This window comes from Mchenga conophoros, linkage group LG3 (assembly GCF_057382185.1).
Source record: "Mchenga conophoros isolate Kocher_MC1m ecotype Shallow Benthic linkage group LG3, M_conophoros_male_GT1.1, whole genome shotgun sequence".
NCBI classification, from domain to species: Eukaryota; Metazoa; Chordata; class Actinopteri; order Cichliformes; family Cichlidae; genus Mchenga; species Mchenga conophoros.
In genome coordinates this window covers 54394727-54415752 of record NC_140528.1, presented here as the reverse complement: position 1 = coordinate 54415752, position 21026 = coordinate 54394727, and the positions used below count along the sequence as shown (strand labels likewise).

The 21026-nt window shown below is 42.9% G+C and overlaps 1 protein-coding gene across 1 annotated transcript; it reads right to left on the bottom strand.

The window, feature by feature from the left end:
* Nucleotides 1-8489: 8489 nt before the first annotated feature.
* Nucleotides 8490-20139, bottom strand: LOC146579539 (palmitoyltransferase ZDHHC3). Its single transcript, XM_085263266.1, has 9 exons — nucleotides 19977-20139; nucleotides 18817-18905; nucleotides 18214-18287; nucleotides 15288-15400; nucleotides 15105-15166; nucleotides 14746-14860; nucleotides 14594-14666; nucleotides 13989-14163; nucleotides 8490-13905 (listed from the first exon to the last, which is right to left on the bottom strand). The coding sequence occupies exons 1-9, from the start codon at nucleotides 20099-20101 to the stop codon at nucleotides 13814-13816; spliced, it is 918 nt and encodes a 305-aa protein (XP_085119392.1). The 5' UTR covers nucleotides 20102-20139; the 3' UTR covers nucleotides 8490-13813.
* Between the last annotated feature and the right edge of the window lie 887 nt (nucleotides 20140-21026).

Below are 21026 nucleotides of genomic sequence, written 5' to 3'. Positions count from 1 at the left end.
GAGGCCATAAGAAGATCATTTGTAACCTTCACTAAAGCTGTTTCTGTGCTGTGCTGAGCTCTGAAACCTGACTGAAACTCTTCAAATAAACCATTCCTCTGCAGATGATCTGTTAGCTGTTTGACAACTACTCTTTCAAGGATTTTTGATATGAAAGGAAGGTTGGAGATTGGCCTATAATTAGCTAAGACTGCTGGGTCTAGAGATGGCTTTTTGAGTAAAGGTTTAACTACAGCCAGCTTGAAGGCCTGTGGTACATAGCCGATCATTAGAGATAGGTTGATCATATTTAAGATCGAAGAATTAATTAATGGCAGGACTTCTTTGAGCAGTTTTGTAGGAATGGGGTCTAAAAGACACGTTGATGGTTTGGAGGAAGTAATTATTGAAGTTAACTCAGAAAGATCAATTGGAGAAAAAGAGTCTAACTTAATATCAATGGTACTAAGAGTAACTGTAGATAATATTACATCTGTGGGATGATTATTGGTAATTTTTTCTCTAATGATAAAAATTTTATTTGTGAAGAAGTTCATGAAGTCATTACTAGTTAACGTTAAAGGGATGGTTGGCTCAAAAGAGCTCTGACTTTTTGTCAGCCTGGCTACAGTGCTGAAGAGAAACCTGGGGTTGTTCTTATTTTCTTCAGTCAGTGATGAATAGTAAGATGTTCTGGCTTTGCGGAGGGCTTTCTTATAAAGCAGCGAACTATTTCTCCAGGCTAAATGATGATCCTCTAGATTTGTGACACGCCATTTCCTCTCCAGATTACGAGTCATCTGCTTTAGGGTACGTGTTTCAGAATTATACCATGGAGTCAGGTACTTCTGATTTGAGGCCTTAGTTTTCACAGGAGCTACAGTATCCAGAGTCGTACGTAGTGAGGAGGTGAAATTATTAACAAGATAATATCATTTTAAATTAGATATAGGGTTTATGTATACTTTGGAAGATAGTTTCAATCATAAAATATGATATAAAATGGTTTTGTGGCTCAATTGCCACTTTAGAAAATGTGGAAACAGCCGTGGCAGGTTATGAGCAAAGTGTGGCTCATCAGCAGCAGGATATTAAGGTTTTGGCAATTACCCAATTACTTCTGGTTTTATTTCGCTGCTGTTAGGTCACTAGTGCCCACAGAGCCGCTATATTAAGATTTGTAAATTAACATTTTGACTAATAAAAATAATTATATTTGGCATTTGTTAAATCTTAAATCTGTGAATCTCTTTAAAATAAGCCTTACATGTCATGGCTGTGCAAGGGCAGGCAGAAATGCTGGACCCAAGAGCAGGACACACGGAGGCAACGTGAACTTGTAGATACTCAGCTTTATTACTGGTTGCAGGCAAAACAGAAAACTGGCTAAACTGGACATGAGACTAACAGGCAGATAGAACACACAGTGAAAGAAAATGGACGAAGCGACACGGAACTAAGGGAGACTCTGACGTAAATACACAGAAGGCTAACGAAGGACATAAGGACACGGGGAACGATTACACATAACAAGACAGGGAGGACATGAAGCTGAAAATACTGACTCAAGACGCGAACCTTAAACGTAACACACAGAGTCAGCCGAGAGGAGCACATGACGGGATGAGGTAAACATGGAACACAAGAAGTCGGAGCAAAGCACAATAACTCACATCACTAAACACACAGCGGGAGACACAGAGGTTCCTAATACTCATTTGTAGACTCTAGCAAGACACCACTACAGCTGGGAAACCACGAACCACAGATTGGTGCAACTGCAACACCCTCTAGTGACACAACATAAACATCAAATCAATGACTCATGTTTGATATCTGCAAGGCTTGATTCTGATGTGATTTCTCAGCAAGAGCAAGCTTTGGATTTGAAAAATAATTTAAGTCAGCTATTTAAAGTCAATTCATCCCATTATTTAGTCAGTGCTGAGCAAATTTGGCAGTGTGTTTTTGAGTGGGTCTGTGAAATGTGATGGATTTTTGGGAGAAAGGATGAGTGACTGGGCTCATAATTTTGAAATCCATGACCTGACTGTTGAACACCACAGCCCTGTGTTTCAGTACCATCTGGGAAGAATGTGATTGCTAACTGCTTCATTTTTCAGCATAGCAATAATCACAAATACACTGTCAATGCAGTAAAATGCAGCAAATGCACTTGGATAGAAAACACACACAATAGAACGCTATCACTCTGGGATTGGCCTCCCTAAATCTTAGACCTCAACATTATTCAAGTAGTGTGAGATCACCTTGATAGAGAGCACAACAAAATGCAGCCAACTTGCAAAGAAGAGCTTTGAATGTCCTCATATTTGGACATACTAAGTACTGACGTTCAAGTTTTTTAGAATTAGATTTGACTATGATTTTACCATCATAAATCCATTGAAAAGCTGTGAAGAAACACAAAAAATTACTATAAACAAACATAAAAAGATTTATTGAAGTTTCAACTGCTTTAACTGAATAAAGGTACTTTTAATCCCATGTAATCTGTGCTATCTCCAGCTACTCATGTGTGCTTGTCCTGCTAGAATTGTTAGAACGTGCAGTGGTCAATATTGTTAATCACACTATTTTCTATCCTATACAGCTAATATATTCAAATTAGTTGATGTAAATGGGAGCCTCCTTCACACAAAAAGGTTAATTATGGTTCCACATGGGATAAAGTGGCAGGAGTGAGCAGCAGTACAACTGAGCAGTAGCAGATTTAAAGTGGCAGTTGGTACAGTATTGCACGGAGTAAGGGTTTTTATTTTTATTTAAATACTAATAAAAATAAAGTGACCAGTGCAGAGTGTAGTATGTACTTGAGAAACTGTAGGACATATTCTGAGTGCATCCTGTGGAGTGTGTGTGTTTAAGTGTTGTCGTTGAGGTGTCGAATGGCTTGATGGTAAAAGCTGTTTTTGAGTCTTGTAGTCCGTATAAGACAGATGTCCTGAGTGGAAGGAAGCCTCATGCCTGCAATGTGCTCTGCTGCCTTCGCCACCCTCTGTAGTGATTTGCGGCTGCTGGCAGAGGAGCTTCCATACCAAACTGTAATGCAGCTCATCAGCAAGCTCTCAACATACAGACCTGGATGACCTCTGATGTCCTACTTTTAAATTCAGATAAAATTGAGGTCATTGTACTTGGGACTAAAAATCTTAGAAATATGGCATCTAACTAGATGCTTACTCTGGATGGCATTAGCTTGGCCTCCAGTAACACTGTGAGCAGGGCTGGACTGGCACAAAAAAATCGGCCCGGGCATTTTGACTAGAGACCGGCCCACCAAAAATGTGACGTCATTCAGGGGTACAACCGCAAAGGATTCTGGGAACTTGTGGCAAGAGGTACTAGCGCATGCAGGCTTTCAATTGAACTCAGTTACACAGCGATAAAAAGAAACACAAAAAATGGCAAGAAGCTGTTGTATTATTAACTGCAATAGCCGGTGTTGTGCCAAAAAGTGATTGTCTGCCAAAAACTGATTTCCGGTATTTGCCAAAAACTGATTGCTCATATTTAAATTGCTATAAGTAACTTGTTGGGCTATAATATGTGAAACATATGTCAAATGCATCCCTTATGGATGACATAAAGTCATCTCTCCATCTCTCTCTGCTGCTCTTCTGTCTCCTCCACTTTTGATGATAAATCAGCCTGGTGCAACATGTAAGGATTGGCACAATTTGTTAAGATTGTGAGGAGTTTGAGAAACTAACCTTTTTTTTTTGTGTGTGTAACGTTTGGATCTATAGCCATCAGAATTGTTGTCTTGAGGCCAAGAGAGATGCCAAGCGGATTTATTTTACCAAGTGGATCATCATGGCCTTGCCATATTGGTCCATTTGGTTGACCTTTATTATAATTATGAATTTATTTTATTTTCAGTTGCAAACGGGACAGACATAACTGTGGGATAGGACAGGGGGAAAGAATTGAAGAAAGAGGGGGAGAGAAAGAAAGAAAACCAAAGGGGAGAAGAGACGGTGAGAAGGGGGGGAAGAGAGAAAAAAAAACAAACAACAAAAAAAACTCCTGGGTCACCTGTATGGAGAAAAAAAAAAAAAAACAGAGGAGACAGCAAACAACAAAGAGCAACATAATAATAGAAAAAAAAGCACCATCACAATAAACTAGCTAGTCATAGATATTAATAGTTACTAAATAATAGACGATATTGTTCAGCACGCAAGATAGACAGCGCACAGTGTGCTTTGAGGCAGCAGCCAAGAAAGCTGTAGTCCGCGTCTGTGAATACCCGTGTGTACACCTGTGTGCATACCTGTGTGGATCAGCATGCTTGCATTCCAAAGGTTTCTCCATGTAATGATCTGCTAGGGAGTGTGGGGAGCCACAGCCCTGTCCTTTATGGTATCAAGCAGGTATGGAGGAGATCAAAACTCCAGACATCCAGAGGCCCCCAGAACACAAGAGACCAAGGAAGACCCACAGAGGGGAAGCTGCGCCACTGTCCCAGTAAGAGCTAAGGAGAGTCCCAGATGAGGGCTCATTCAGCAGCCGCGGAGCAGAAGCCAGGGGGAGTTGCAGTGCTGCGCCCGTGGGCTCCGCCGGCAGCCAGCTGTGCCTGAGTGACCCCACCTCCGAAATGGCCCGAGCGAGCCCCAATAAGCGGCCGCCAAGGAGTGAGCCGGTGTGTACCCAGACGCCCACCCCCAGATACAAAGAACCACCAACGCACCGACACCTGAGGGAGTCCGCCACCGGCAGGGGAAGTGGTGGTGGGTGGAGATAGACCTCCAAACCTTGGAAGGCCCGAGATGTCCCCAGAGAGGTGGCGTCTGATACCCAACCTGACATATAGACACAAACATCCATTCCCACCCTCATGCTCTCATGTGCACTTCACACTCAACCGACGTGGAGACAAATATAAAGAGACGCTGTATACGCGATCACACTCCCCAAGCGTACTCTACAAACCGGGTCTAGGTACCCCTGCCCCTGGAGGGGGGAACTGCACCCAGACCCAGGTGGTGTTACCCTTTTCCCTGCGGTGGGGAGAGGCAGACCGCCCCGACTCCGCAGCAGCAGGGAGGCCCCACACCCCAGACCGCAGTCGGACGGCCAACTCCTCCTCCTAGCCCCCCCGCTCCAGCAGGCCGCAGAGAATGGGGGTGAGAGAAGACTCCAAACCTCCCTCCACCCGCTCATTGTAGTGTTGACGCATGTGTGTTCTAAGGTGCATTTAAAACCCAGGAGGGCATGGAGCTACCTGCCAGAGAGCAGCAGGTAAGCGCATGGTCCCTCCTGCTGGCCCTCAATGTCTACGTGTATTTAAAATTGAGAGGTGGGCAACGACGCCAGGGGTGAGGTGTACACCCTGATGGTAATTTGGACTCCGTGTATCGTGCCCACCCCCAAGATCCTATATGTATGTGTAATGAGAGTGTGAGTAATGTGAATGTCTAAGTTGTGGGATAAAATTGAGGCAGAGGCAGCCAGAAGGGGACAGGGGGGGGGGGGTAGCCTCCTCTGCACCCTGGTGACATACCCCTACTCCAAGCCCCTGCATGTGTGGGTGGTTGTGGTGGAGCGGGAAGAGGGAGGCAGCTGGAGATGGGGAGGGAAGGAAGGGAGGGGCAAGTGACCCCTCCCTGGGGCCAGCTCCCCCGCTGACCCCAGTAGGCACCCCCATACTCCGCAACCCGCCAGGGAAAGGGGGCCCAGGCCCATCCAGACCGGGCCCAGTGCAGCAGCGCCGCCCGGCCCCACAGAGCCCGGGACAGTCCACCCAACCCCACCACAGAGAAAACTGCACCCACCCCACCATCCACTCGTCTTCCAGACTACATGAGACAATAGACGCCCAGGCTGAGATCTTCCTCCACCTCTCCTGTATCTCCCCCTCCTGCAGAGAGTTCCTGAGGGGAGGAAAGCTCCTGCAAGGTGTAACAATCTCCCCCACCGGTTGAAGAGCCCCACAGGCGACTCGACACACCGGCGGCACCCTGCGCCAGGGATGGGCTCCCATGAGAAACTAACCTTAAGCATAAAATAAAATTTACTATCAGTAACTTCATAGCACCCGCCCAGTGTTGGGAAGGTTACTTTTAAAATGTATTCCATTACAGAATACATGCCCCAAAATGTATTCTGTAACGTATTCCGTTCCGACTATGATGAGTCGATCATGACCAATTGGCCAATCCAACACCTTTCATTATTTATACCCTTCCAAAAAAAAAAAAAAAAAAAATCAATCGGCCCATAAAAACAAAAAATCGCCACCGGCCCACCGGGCAAATGGCCGGTATGCCCGATGGCCAGTCCAGCTATGACTGTGAGGAAACTTGGGGGGTCATTTTCGATTAGCACAGGGGTCGGCAACCTGCGGCTCCGGAGCTGCATGCAGCTCTTTAGTCTTTATACTGCGGCTCCGCAGTTATTTACTGGATTGATATCGTTCATTAACAAGCTTTATTTTGACTTTTACTTTGTGTACAGAATTATCAACACCTACACCAGCCAACACACCAGTTTGTGAGTAATTCATGAGACTTAGTCCAGCTTGACAGATTTGGGGCAACATGACTTGTTTGTTTCAGTTAACTCATAGCTGTTAAACAAAGCCTAGAAGTTAATGTAAAGTAAGTTAGGGAGTAACAAATGTTATACAGGGGCGGTGAAATTTTAGGGGCTTTTATGTCATCTAGCTAGGAAGCTAACCTACAGTGTGAATAATGATCAGACAAGTTCCTGGATTAAATCTTTTATGGTGTTAAATTTACCTTGTATATCTACCATTGTGTTTTATCTAAATGTAAGATCCACTGATTTTTGTCAAATGCAGCTGCTTGCAGCAATGTTAGCTGTGTAAAGCAGAGACTCATGGACAGATTACAACACACTGTATGACTGGTTTGCCTGTCACCAAATTATAAATGGATTTAGGCAAATTGTTTTTCATGTTTTGAGTGATTAAACTGATTAAACAGACAGAAGACAATTCTGACCTATAACGTGGAATCTTTGTGTTTCTAGATGTTGCAGGTCTCAGAATGAAGCTTTCCTCTTTAGTGGGCTTGTCTCAGATTGATAAGGACACCCTCCTAAATCAGGTTAGTCTGTTCTTATCTCATCAGAAATCTTAGTACTTGGGGAAAACTGAAAAAAATCATAATCCCAGACTGATATTTTATAGATTAAAAAATGCAAAATTTGCTTAAAGTCTTGCCTCAATAAATGTTTTTCTTAGATCTATTAAACGTTTCTCTGAGTGTTTTCTTGTGCTCTGCTCTAAACACTAAAGATCCTAGTCTAACTCATTGGCATTCCCAGTGTGCCTGACATTTTCTCCACATAATGAGGCATAAAAGGACCCAGTGGACCTGAGTGTAGCATACACTAAGCAGAGAAAGTAGTGACTCTAACTCGGTCTTCCTTTTTTTAATCCATAGATTAAATCAGCACTGGTGAAAAATGGACTCCCACAGGACGTCATTCTACAGCTGAGAAGCAGTGACCCGCAGATTGGTGCAGCTGCAGCGCCCTCTAGTGGTGCAGCATAAACAGTGACTAGTGTGTGATGTCTGCTGGGGCTTAATAATATACTTCTGATATGATTTCTCAGCATTAGCAAGTTTTGAAAAAAATCATTGATGATGCCAGATGTTGGTTGTTGTACTGACAGAGGTGTTTCATTTAGAGTTAGCATTATTGTATTAGCTAATGGTGTTCTGGGCACATTTCCAATTTAGGTAGGACTTTAGGAAAATATTTCCATATTAAGAGACAGTATTGTCCATGAATGTAATTTACTATGATGTGGCTACAAAAAGTGTGAATAATATATTTGTGGAGTAGCAGTCACTCTCCGGGGTATTCATGTGTATCTAGGAAGTTTAATGCTTCTTAAAGGTTCTGGGAGGGACCAAGGAGAAAGTTTGGTGCTTGGATATTTTTTTTTTAGCTGTTATTGGGGATTTTTAACATTAAATGGTTTTAATTCAGATATAGGATTCGTGTATACCTTGGCTGATTGTTTTAATCATGAAATATGATATAAAATGGTTTCATGGCTTAATTGCTGTTTCGGAAAGTGTGAAAACACCCCTGGTAGGTTATGAGCAAAGTGTGGCTCATAAGTTGAAAGTTATCACACACACAAATGGAGACCACGTGTAAAAGCGGTGAACGTACTCAGGAGTGACTGAGTAGGTTCAGTTATGGATGAAATATTCATGTTTCAAAGCTTAGCGTCAGACTTGTTTTCTGTGATCACAGCTCCGAAAAAAAAATGCCAATTGCCACAAGATGTCACTATGCTGAGCGGCAGCATGTCTCAGACTGGTGCAGCTGCAGCGCCCACTTGTGAGACAGCAAAAACTTAAAAAGACTCGTGTTTCATGTCTGATAATGTTCAGAATATTTAGAAATTCGTGCCTTTGTTGTTGTTACCGCTGTTGGATGTACATGTAATGCTAAAATAAAGTAAAACCCCACAAACCACCGTGAAAAACCAAAAGGAGCCAAAGTAGTTTAAAAGACATCAGTTTAATTCCAGGTGAACGATCCAGAGCAGCATATCAAAAGAAATGATACACAGGTCACGGTTTCAAGGTTGTAACATGACATAAATAAAACATCAGTGAGCTGTAAACTTGTTCATCATGAAGCCGCATGATATTAAACTCTGTTTTTTGGGCTCTGAAACTTCTTTTTTTTTTTTTTTTTTAGCCAACCAACAACCCAATCTGAAAACACATCTTCCCAGATCTCAAAATACTGTTTTTCAAAGTTTTTTGGATTTGGTTCAAATAAACAAAAAATTACAAAAAAATATCTTCTGATTTAGCGCTTGTGTTCGACTGGCGGCCAGCTATGAATTTCAGGCCCTCTTTGTGTGTGCGCACATTCCTTCTCGCTGTCTAGTAAAACAGCACCGAGATGTGCCTGTTTTGTTTTAGCTAGCAACATCTATGCTGGATTTTAACAGAATCAGTTATGAAGAGGCGACTGCCCCGACATGGATCAACAAAAACAAGCGCTGATGATACAAACACACACCTGGACAAAAACATTTACAGTTTAAAATGTTTTTGTTTTTTTTTGTGGGGGGGTTTTAGGTGTTGGACAAATTTGAGGTACAGCTGGTTTTGTTTGTGAGTGATGTTTTGGACTCTTTGTTCAGCCCTGAATAAACCCTCAATTAGACCAAAAATAATTTTAAGGAGAGAATAATTAAAACATCAAACCTTGTGTACCTCTGGACTTCTCTGACGTTCACAAGATCAAAAACATTTCAAACCTCGTTTTGCTTCAAACTGATCAAAAACAAAAAAAGACTGCAGGAACTGTCCCTTCATGAGAATTGCACATCATTGATAGAAAATATGAACTTTCCTATTTACAGCTAGCAGAGACCCGACCTGGGCGGACTGAGTGTTTCTGTCTGTCATGAGAGAAGTTACGAGAAACTTTCAGGAAACCTTTCCAACATCCTCTGCAGTCACTATAAAAGTTCAAAATCCCACAGAAATAAGGCAGCGTACAGCTCGAAGAACGTGCTTTCACACTGTGAACAACATGCAGCTAAACTTAAGATCCAATGTGCAACATAATTCTAAATAAATTAGAATGAGACGAACAGTAAAAGCCTCATATACACGTATGATTTTTCTCTTTAAAAGGTCCAAAAGCCTTGGAGAACTGTCCCAAGCATTTGTAGCCTTTACACGGTCCACATGTTGCATTTACCTGGCAGTAAGGCCCGCCTCACAGCTGAGCAACACGAGATTCTACTTTCTTTGACAGTTTGGAGGAAAATGATGAGCTTAAAGGCAAAATTTAAACTAACATCTGAAAGTTAGAAAATACTGAATCTTTAATAGTATCAATGTTCCAGAAGCCTTGTATTTTTCCTCGTGTGGGGGGATCTTTGTGAGAATCACCCAACTGTGCAAGTGTTTAAGAATAATTTCCTGGTGTGCACTTAAGCTAGCAGTTTATTAGCTTATCTTTCCGTAAAGCTTTGAAACACCTGACCCCATAAGTCTACGGAGTTCTTAATAAAGCCTATGCTGGTTGTTAAGCCTTAATTATACTTTCTGCAGCCAGTCCGCGGGTATTTAAGTGACATAAATTTTCTTCGTCAGACAGTGAGTGCCAGGGTCTATCCAGACATCTGCCGATCTGCATGTTTCTTCTGACTTAACGGACTCATCTGCTGAGACATTACATTAAAATATAGCAACTCTGCCATCATGTCTCCATCTGTCCATGTCCGAGTATAATCAGGACTTAAACCAGCTAGCCACCCAGTTATACTGAAAGTGGCCAGAGACTGGTTCAGACTGAGCCAGTGCAATGCCACAGTGGCCTCCAGTCTACCTCAAATCAATTCCCATTTAAAGATGAGCTTCTCTCTGGAAATATTGTTATAGCAGACTTAACTTGTAACAAAAATGCTGGTGTTTCTTTTGGAAAATCTTACTATGTTAGTTAGCCCTGGCCCTGAAAGGATGCTTGAATTCAACATTTTGACAAGTTTATTGCAATCAATTTCTGTCATGTTGTTGCAGTGTAGGTACAATTAGCCTAATTTCTCAACTTGCACAGTCAAACAATGTTTTCTTTAGCATAGCCAAGTAATTTTTCTAGCTAAGTCTAAAAAAAAAAAGAAAAAGAAAAAACCCCTTGTGATCGTCCAATATTGTGTGACTCCAAAGAAGATACCTGCAGGCTAGACAAAAGTGGCAGTAGTAGCACTTGACGTAGAGCTCCACCTTTGGCCTTCAAGCCACTTTCATTGGTTGACACCACACATCACTATGCTGATTTTGGATAAGCTAATTTCTAGGTCCAATGCTAAGCTAAGCTAAGCGGCCACTAGTCCCAGATCTACATATTTTTTCAGATATGTGGGATGTCCACATTAACAACAACAACAAAAAAACGTAGCAGTACATGTGTGCTTCAACATTTTTTTGACTCATTCTTACTGTAAAAATATTTAGTATAATTTCAAGTGTAACGTTTAAAGGTCAAAATAAACTATGCATTTCTGCACCAGCAGCCCCACGTTGTTCACAATGTGAATGCAGAACTAGAAGTCTTTCTACAGCTGTTTCATAACATCTCTCTAATCTTTAATATTTTGCCTTTAAATTGTTAATAAATATCCAAAAACATGTTAAAATATAAAAAAGGCAGATTAAGTCATGTAACTTCATCTCTCAGCTGGAAAGTTTTGATCGAAACCTCTGAGGGCTGCAGCGAGTACTCTGAGAAAATGGACAATTCGCAGAATATTGTTCAGCCCAGGTTGGACAAGGAAATGAAAAAATATATACAAACATACATAAAACACACAGAGGGTGGAGCTGCCTTCATGTCTGACCTCTGACTCTTTCCAATACAAAGCCACCAGTTTACTTTATAAAATGTATCACATGATCACCATCATCCATTTGAGACTGTTTCCTGTGTTAAAAATACAATGTGCTGATAAATCGCCCGACTCTGGTCATATATACTTTCAAATATATCCAAGTAACAGGTCAGCAGTGAAAGGCAGCCCCACCCCTCACATAAAAACACACACTTGTTAGAGTTAATTCCACAGAATAGTTAGAAACCATAACTAAGTTAAGAGTCGTCCCTTCACTGAGATAACGCAGAATACTCACTGGTGAACTCTGAGTTTGTGTTTCACTGTCAAACAGATTTCAGTGTAGTAAATCCTTTCCCCCCCAAAAGCAGCTTCTTTTTTATACCTTCAATTGCACCAAACTATATATGTGTGTGCATGTGTGCGTAATAATAGTGTAAGAAATCTGCAAATGTAACAAAGTTTAGTAGCACGTCAAACAGAAGAATGAGTAAAAAAACAAAAACCCTAAAACAAGAATTCAACATTCCCACACACGCTTGTCATCCTGGACATGACTGCACAGGAAGCTAATGCATTTATGTTTCAGAATAAAACAAATGAATGTTATAAATATAGAAACCATTTAAGATTGGTTGAGCACGAGAATAAAAATAGATAATTAATTGCCCTCCACGTAAACACGTTAATAAACTATGTGACTAAAAGTATTTGGATGCTTCAGTTAGAGGGCTTATTCATTCCCAATAGAGCCCCACCATCAAAACGTACAAATATCCCTGTGGATAAACTTTCTGGTTGAACACCAGCGTAGATTGAAGAAGCCTAAGTACTTATGGCCACAAAGCATACCATGGTAAACAGTAGTTGCATAAACAAAATTTAAAGCTTGACATGTTTTGCACCACAAGGCTTCACCAGTGTGGACGGAAAACAAACAGAAAACACACAAAACACACAGAACCTAACGAATTCAGTATCAGTGCATCCCGAATAATTAAAGCTCGACTGTACATAAAAACTCAAATAGTCTCTCTATCGTGCTGCAGTGTATGATTAAGAAACACTGAGATGAACCAGGAAGCTGAACTGACCTATTTTAGAAACTTCCTGTGGAGGCTGATGAAAGCTTGAGTGGTAAAACAATCACCAGCATAAATACTGGTTGAATAAAGCAGTAAAGCACTGGGATTTGACCGATATCTGACTGTTAGTGGACATCAGCTGGTCACAGTAGCTGAAACGTCACAGGCATTTTAATTAAAGAGTAACTCAAAGGACGGTTTTCCTCTTCTTACACTCACGGGATTAAAGAACGGCTCCATACCCATATTTGGAGGAAGTTTCGGACAGGTGAGGTTACACGCTCTCTGTACAAATGATACGTTTCGCACATACACAAATGCACAGAGTGACCAGGGGCAGCCAATGAGAAGAAAGCTGTCTTAAAGTGGGAGGAGCTTTATTTAATATAAATAAGGCTTATTTTTAATTTTAAATCATGCAAAGCTGGTCGTGTAGTTTCACCTGCTCACTGGGGTCATGTGATTGTTGGGATTTTGTCTGTATTACTGGAGGGTCTTTACGTTACAAGCCCCTTGAGCTGACTGTTGCTGTGATTTGGCGCTACGCAAATAAAACTGAATTGAACTGAATAGAAAAGTAATTTCCATGAATAAAAATCTGGAGGTTTAACTAAATTTTAAGCATCGTGCCATAAAGAGAGATGTCTCACAAGTATGACGCCAAGCTCAGTTTCATAACTCAGCTATATGAAATCTATTGTTAAAGGCAGAGCTGATGGTGATCAGCGTTTGAACTGAACATGAAAGACAGGCATCGACTCACCCTCACAACACGAGGAATCACAAGGTCAAGTTCTTCGCCTGTCAGGATTTAAACCCTGGTCAGGTGACTTGTACCCGTTTTTGAGTTACTCTTTAAAGAACATTGAAGCGACTGCGCATCTCGTTTTCCCCCCTCCCACAGCTTTGGACGCACTTGATGTGCATGTTGCATTTACGTCTCTTTAGCAGCGCCTGTCATTGGGTTTAGTGGACATTATATTTAGACCTTTTTAATTCAGCCTGTTTAGTGTGAAACTGTCTAAAAGCCACACCAGTCAAATCCCAGAGTCCACACAGGAGTAGCTCTTTCCTATAACTGCACATCAGGACACATCGGGGGGCGGTCAGTGCTCTTTCCTCGTGCCAGGAAAGATGAGAAATAGGTTTTCATGAACATTGTGTTTAGGTCCTGGAGGAGAGTCATACTTGGTGCATTATTCATTCTTCATTCATTCATTCACACCTCGGCCTTCATCCCTTTTACTCTCACCCCCTCAGTTCCAGAGATAAGACATCATAAATATGCAAAAAATTCATTCACGCGCTCACACAAGCACACAAAAACCTCCCTCGCCTTCCCTTTTTCTTCTCTCTCCTCTCCGTCCCCTCTTGTGCCCACGAGTCAGACGTCGTAGTCAGGCAGGGCGGAGTAGGTGATGCCTCCGACTGACGGAGGGCTGGAGTGGAGCGGGAGAAGCCAGCAAAAGACCGACCCTGCAAAGACGGAAAGAGAGATGAAACAGTGCTTTATGTATTTGGAGCGCCGGCGAGACGTAGGTGTCAAAAGATCAGCGCACCTCTCCCAAAGACCTCCCGCAACAGGGCCAGCTTCGGCTTGCGGGTGTGTGAAGGGTGGTGAGGCAGCTGTGAGGAGGGGGTGGAGGATGAAGAGGACGAAGAAGCCCTGTCTTTAATCATCAGCCTGTTTCTCATCTGCTCGATGGGAGTCTCGTCTGTGATTATGGAGACCAGCTGAGAGAAGACAAACCACAAACGAGGGCACATGATTTTTTTCCTTTTGTTTCTTTAAGGAGCTTCAACGTTACTGGCAGAAAACAGACAGTCGTCTTCTTAATTTCACATGTTTGACCTGCGCTACCCACCGGTCAAACATGCGATATAGTAACGTTTCTTTAACACCGTTTAGGGTTTTTAAATGACAGCAGTGTTTTACTCTACTAATCCAAAGATCTACATAATAGGAATGCAATCTGTATGTGTAGGGCTTTTATTGTGAAAGACAAAGACAGGAAGAAGCTGTGTACTGCATGAGGGACGACTTAAAACATGCCTGCATCACCTCTGACTGACGGCATGTTTTCATTAGACTGATCTCTAATACTTAAAAGTGTGTGTGTGTGTGTGTGTGTGTGTGTGTGTGTGTGTGTGTGTGTGTGTGTACCTGATCGTAGAAGATGACCATGACAAACACACCAAACAGCACCGACTCCACGAGGAGGATGATGTAATGCGCCCTGAGACAAAGAGAAGGAAACTGTCACAAGCCTGACGCTTCACCCTGAAAACCAGCCGTCACAGGTCGCTCTGTCTCACACTATCAGGTGTTTGCTGGGCGTCTCCTCCTTCTCTGCGTCACCGCCTCGCTCGTTCCTTATTCTCCACACCCACGCCGACACCACCAGCACCATGGAGTACAGGCTGGCCATACCTGCGCACAGACATCACGTCACAAATCACAGCCTGAGAATCTCTACCTTCACTTTTCAGACTGAGGTGAAAGCAGCAGCAGCAGCTCACCACATTCCCAGAGCGGACCTTTGTCTGTGTTTTTGTGAACACCTCCAGCGTGTGAAAACTTTACACGCTGGAGGTGTTCACAAACTTTACACAAAACTTTTGTGTGTTTTCTAAAAAGTCATCATTTCGACAGGCAGTGTGAATTGTGTGCTCACCAGTGTAGAAGAGAAACTGGATGAAATACTTCTGGTTTAGCTCCCCGACACAATTATTGATCCTAAAAATGACACACGCACATCAGAAAAGCACAGATGAGAAGATGCTGGAGGTGTAAAAACAGAGGTGGGGGTAAAGGTGGGGGGTGGCAGGCCGATGGACAGACGAGGGCGTGTTCTCACCAGGGACAGTGGTGGTCCATGCGGCGTATGCACCTCTGGCAGACGCGGCAGTGATGCGCTCTGGGGGGTCTGTAGGTTTCGCAGCGACTGCACACCGTCCAGCCCTCGCAGCCCTGAACACAGCAGCGCAGCAGTTCATGTGTTAAAACCTCAAACACTCCCAAGTGCAGGCTGAGGGTGAGGATGAGCAGCTGCACGTGCACCAATCATTTCTGCTTTAAAGTTTAAAAAAATAAAAAATAAAAATCATACAATATGATCCAAACTTATAGGCACGCATTCAGGGTTTCCTTTTTTGGCAGGAACACACTTTACAGACAGCTGTAAGCTCGTAAGCGCATAATAACACGCTGTGAAGCAGACACGAGTGCAGCTGCTGGGACGTGAATGAAGGCGCGCTGAGATAAACACGGTGCAAACCTGGTAAAATTACAGCTCAGAGTACAGCTGCCATCCACCGACACTCCCTCTCTGTCATTAGCGTTCGGCTTGTTTTTGCTTATTTTCAAGCCACAAACATCACTGCTGAGTTCAGGGTGGGAACAAAAGTAGGAATTTGGAGCTCTTCCAGTGTTTGTTCTTTTAGCGTCAGTCTTGCTCTCATACAAGTTTTTATAATCTGTGGGATTAAAAACAACAGCTATCATTCTGGTTCTGCTCTTAGCTGTAAAGAATATATTTTTAAAGCTGCCCAGTCTTACTTCCCACATATAAAAATCAGCACTTTCCCCCCTCAAACCTGCAGAAATCCATCCACACGTTTCAGTTCTCCCTCCCTCTCTCACCTCCAGGTCATTAAAAATGCAGACGGCGCGGCGTCACATCACCCCGACTCGAAAGGTTTCACTGATACTGAGAGGTGAACTGCTGTCAGCCTGCAGCAAACTACGCTACAGATTAGTGACGGATCTTTTCAGTCAGTTTGGTGTAGGTGAACTCGATGGATGGAAACGCAGTCATTGGTCCAAATAGGCCAGCAGCCGGCCAATTAGGTTACCCAAGACTAGGGCTGTGCGATATGACCAAAATCTCATATCCCGATATAAGAATTCTATCGTCCGATAACGATATAAATCACAAAAATGTAACATTTTCTGTAAATTCTGTGAATCTCGGGCAGCTCGACTTGCAGGAAGTGTTTCCAGCTGCGCGTCATGTAGCTGGAGTCGAGTGTTTTAACCGATGTATGAAACTACACATTTTTAGACATAAGTTGTAACGGCCGCCGTTTTCTTTGTGAGTATTTATTACACAGCGTGCTGGGGGGAAAAGCCTGTTCTAACGTTTGAGTCTAAGGTTTATTTTTTAGCACCTGCCGGCTCTTTTTTGCTTCTCATCCGTAAATAATCTGCTCTTTCACGTGATTCAGTTTATTTTGAAAAGTCTCAACAGGATCTTGAGCTTTATTGTGAAAGGTTTATGTGGTACATAAACAAGCGGATACGCGATGGTTTTACCGTAGTTGTTGCTAAGGACAACGCATAAAAACAGGCGCTTGTCCGTTCGTAGTGTGGTTATATTAAATATAAGAGAAAGAGAGAACTTTAGGAAATGAATATAACCACTACAGTGACCATCAAAACCATGAAACAATATTGCCGTAAACAGTTTATTTTGCGACACCACGAAACAAACGATAGCGTAAAATGAAACGATAGACGTTTTTATATCGTCATCCGATATATATCGTTATATCGAACAGCCCTACCCAAGACCCTACCGTTTTTACCATCATCCTCAGCTGGCATGAACTGACACTCAGCTGTGCCGCATGTGTCTGAATTTTTATTTGACATCATCACTACAGCGACACCGGCCACACGTTTATGTTTCGTAGCGTGCGCGACGAGACGAGGCCGAGCACGACCGACAGTGAGAGCGGTGTGGGAGCCAGCAATTTAGATTTAGTACCAAAATAAAAGAGCCGCTTCAACCAAACACAAACTGGTGTGGAAAGAATTTAATAAACACCTGTCGAGTACAACCAGGCTACCAAAGAGGTGATGCTAGCAACTGGAGACGTGTGACCTGAAAGACCTGACCATGTGACCTGGAGCGCTTGTTAGCTGTGCTCCATACAACAGGAAGCTCAAGCTGCTGCTTCTTTTAGGAGTGATCACAATGGATCATCTCCATCTCACTATCACACCAACCCCTACATGTCCTCCTGGCTGGCAGCTCCATCCTCACCATCCTTTGTCTAATATATCCACTCTCCCTCCTCTGCACACATCCGCACCATCTCAGCTCGACCTGAGCCGTCCCTCTGACGGACTCGTTTCTAATCCTGTTCATTCTGCTCACTCCCACTGAAAATCTCAGAATGACAAGAGCTGACGGTGCTTTGAAATGATGGGTGTAGTTACGCAGGGGTAAAGCAGGGCTCTGAGCAGCTGGTTAAGCAAGCCCAAGCCAACAAACTTACCAGGTCGTGCTGTCATCAGTGACAGCAGCTCATCAAAGGAAGGATGAACATGCCTTTTATTTAACTGCACTTAGAAATACTGTTGTCTAGCAGGCTTCAATAAAACACTGTCCGGTATTTCCTCTACATCGTCAGAAATATCAGATTTCCCCACTTGCAGTATCGTGATATCATTTTCAGGCTGAACTTGTTTTTCAACCTGCCGGCTCTGTGATCTCAGCCTCCGCTCATGTGAGAATCACATTCTTCTCCCGAGCGAGTGGGCGTCATCTGTGCCGCCTCCTTCCTGCTCTGTCCTGGCGGCTTTCTCCCCTAAACCACACGGAGGATTTTTCCAGCAGTCCGAACGCGTCTGATGCTGTCGTTACGCTCTCAGTGCTACCCGTGACCGAGGAAAACTGCGGAAAACGTCCCCAAACCGATTCTCCTGAAACTTAATTTGTGTAAGTGTGCGCGTCTCATCAGGAGGATCACAAAGATTTCTGTGTTCTTGCGACTCACCCGCTCGTTCATCCGAGACGACTGAGAGCGGAGGTCCGAGAAGTCGATGGCCGTGTCAGGAAGAGGCACCATGCCTAAACACACAGACACAAAAGACATTTGTTTGGATGTTTCCACCCAGAACCCACAGCGTGTGCGTTTTCTTTTTCTTTAGAAAGATGGACTAGCAGTGAGAAACTCGTGCTACGTGTTTGTGAGCTGAATAGTGAAAGAAATTATGATGAAGAGCTGAAAAACTTTCAGAGAGGAAAGTTAGCGGTTTATAAAAAGTTATCTGGCTTACCCTGAAACAAAGGGAGACTGCTACCAGCCCTGAATGAACTATCAGTACGTTAAAAAGCGACACAGTTTCAGTTATTGTGCCAATGTACTACTTATAGGGTTGGGGAACCCTGCAGTGAGATGAGACTGAAGAAGTCATTCGGATGAGTGACCAAATGTTTGTCCCACTGAAAACGCTACGTCCAGATGAACAGAATCAACTTTTGGGGGTATAAAAGACAGACTTTAACTTTATGAGAGATAAATATGACACACAGGGCGTGTGTGTGTGTGTGTGTGTGTGTGTGTGTGTGTGTGTGTGTGTGTGTGTGTCTTACTGACCAGGATCTGAGAAAACAGCTTTAGAGTGGCAGGCTAGCAGAAGCAGCAGAATCAGGTTGAACACTGACCCGTGGAGAGTACACCACACACTGTCAGAGACAGAAGAGACATGCGATTATTACACTTCATCATTTAATCTTCTTAATAGAATTCAATTCAATTTTATTTAGATAACGCCAAATACCAACAGCAGTCACCTCTGGGTGCTTATGTTTAAGGTAAAGACCCTACAGCAGTACAATGACAGAAGTAAAGCAAGTTATTAGAGCTTTAGGGAGTCCACGGTACATTTCAATTCAATTCAATAAAACTTTATTGAATTGAAGGTTGACCCCGAGGGAAATTGGGTAAATATCCTGTAAATGTTCATGATCACAAAAGACAAAGAAAAGCCGATTTATTTATTTATTTTTGCATTAAACTACAACTTAACTGAGCATAAGTTTCTCTGAAGGGGCTGGATGACTGCTCTGTAACTTTGACAACTTTACAATTTTAATAAAATACGTTTTACTCCTTTGCTTTCTAAATAGTCCTGGTTACATCCAATATCATACAAAACTGCACAGAATAAGCAAAAAGCACTACATTTGACTGAAAATAAGAGTACATACAAACATTTTGTGACGCTAACATTTAAAATATTTGGGTGGAAATTGAGGAAGTGCGCGCTTCTCAGCTCAGGAAAGTCTGAATTTGGCATGAAGACTTGGTTAACGCAGTTTTGAATTTAGGACGAATTAAAGAGCAACTCTCGTTGATTTAGATGAAGCTGCGATTCTGGTTTTAAAGAGGATTTTTGTTCTCAGACACGCAGAGCAACTTTAAATCACCCAAAATTTTGAACGACAGCTGGACTCGTCGGCTCCGGAGTAGGCTAATGAAACGCCTCAGCTACGAAAACAAACCGAAAGCCACCTGTGATGGAGCGCGAGCCCGGTTACAAAACCAAAGACGTGAATGGGAACGCGATTAAAGCCACATTACAGTGAGAACAAACGAGATTTGATTCAGTTTCACTGCGCCGAGGGTGAAATCGTGAAGATACCGTTACTGTTGATCTGTTTGCTGTCAAATGAATGAAGGCACAGCAAAGAGGCGGACGACATATTGAGGGATTTTAAGGGGTTTAAAAAGGCGTGGAAATGCAAAACACCCACCTGTCCGAGTACGCGGGGATGAGCACGTACTGTATGACCACATAGTCCGCATAAAACACGCTGAAATAAGTTAAAATCAGGCAGATAACGCCGCAGGGATCTCGCCTACAGCGAAGAACCGCCATCTTCTCCCGGGCTCCACCCCCGTCCCCCGCTTCCGGGTGACGTCAGATGGAAACTTGAAGCTGCCTTCCAGGACCGTCGAGAAAAGGCGATTCATGTTTAAAGGGCCAGTTCATCTTTTTTTTTCTTCAAAAGAGATTAAAGAATATTTGACTCAACAAATAAATCTTCACCTCTGATCTGCCGTGTTTCTTTTTTATTGATACCCTTAAGCAGATTTGTTTTTCAGATCACAGAGCTGCCAGTCAATCTAGTAGACGGGGAGTAAGCTGTGGTCACCATGGAATGGACGTGGTGAACAGTAATACTATGGTAGGCTGTGGTACTCAGCTGGTATAGTGGGGTTCAAAGACTGGATACATGTTTTCATCTTGTTTATGTCAAACTGTGACCATACCATTGGAATGTTTCAGCAGACACTGACATGCAAAAACACCAGACAATATTTGTCCAACCTTCTATGGTCCAGTTTTGATGAGCTCATGTAAATTGTAGCCTCAAGTTCCTTTTCTTTGCTGAAAGGAGCAGCATAAAAGACCGGTGAGGTCTTCTGCTGCTGCCAGGTTTGAAGTCAGCCAGAGACGCTCTTCTGATTTGACTTGAACTTCAGTGGGATCGCGTTGAGCACAGTTGCCCAATTCTGTCGGGTTGCTCCCATGTGATTGGCTGAATAGATTTTGTCTTTAGCAATCAGTTACAATCTTAGAAACATTGTCTCTAACTAGACACTTAATCTGGATGGCATTACCTTGGCCTCCAGTAACACAGTAAGGAATTTTTAAGCATGCTAAACCAATATATTTCTTCTATTTCAATATAATGCTTTCTTGCATTTGGACAGTTTCTCTAAAATTAGAAACATCCTGTCTTTAGCCGTGTCCAAGTTCATAGGCTGCATCCTCCTGAGGACCTGGCCTTTACAGTCTA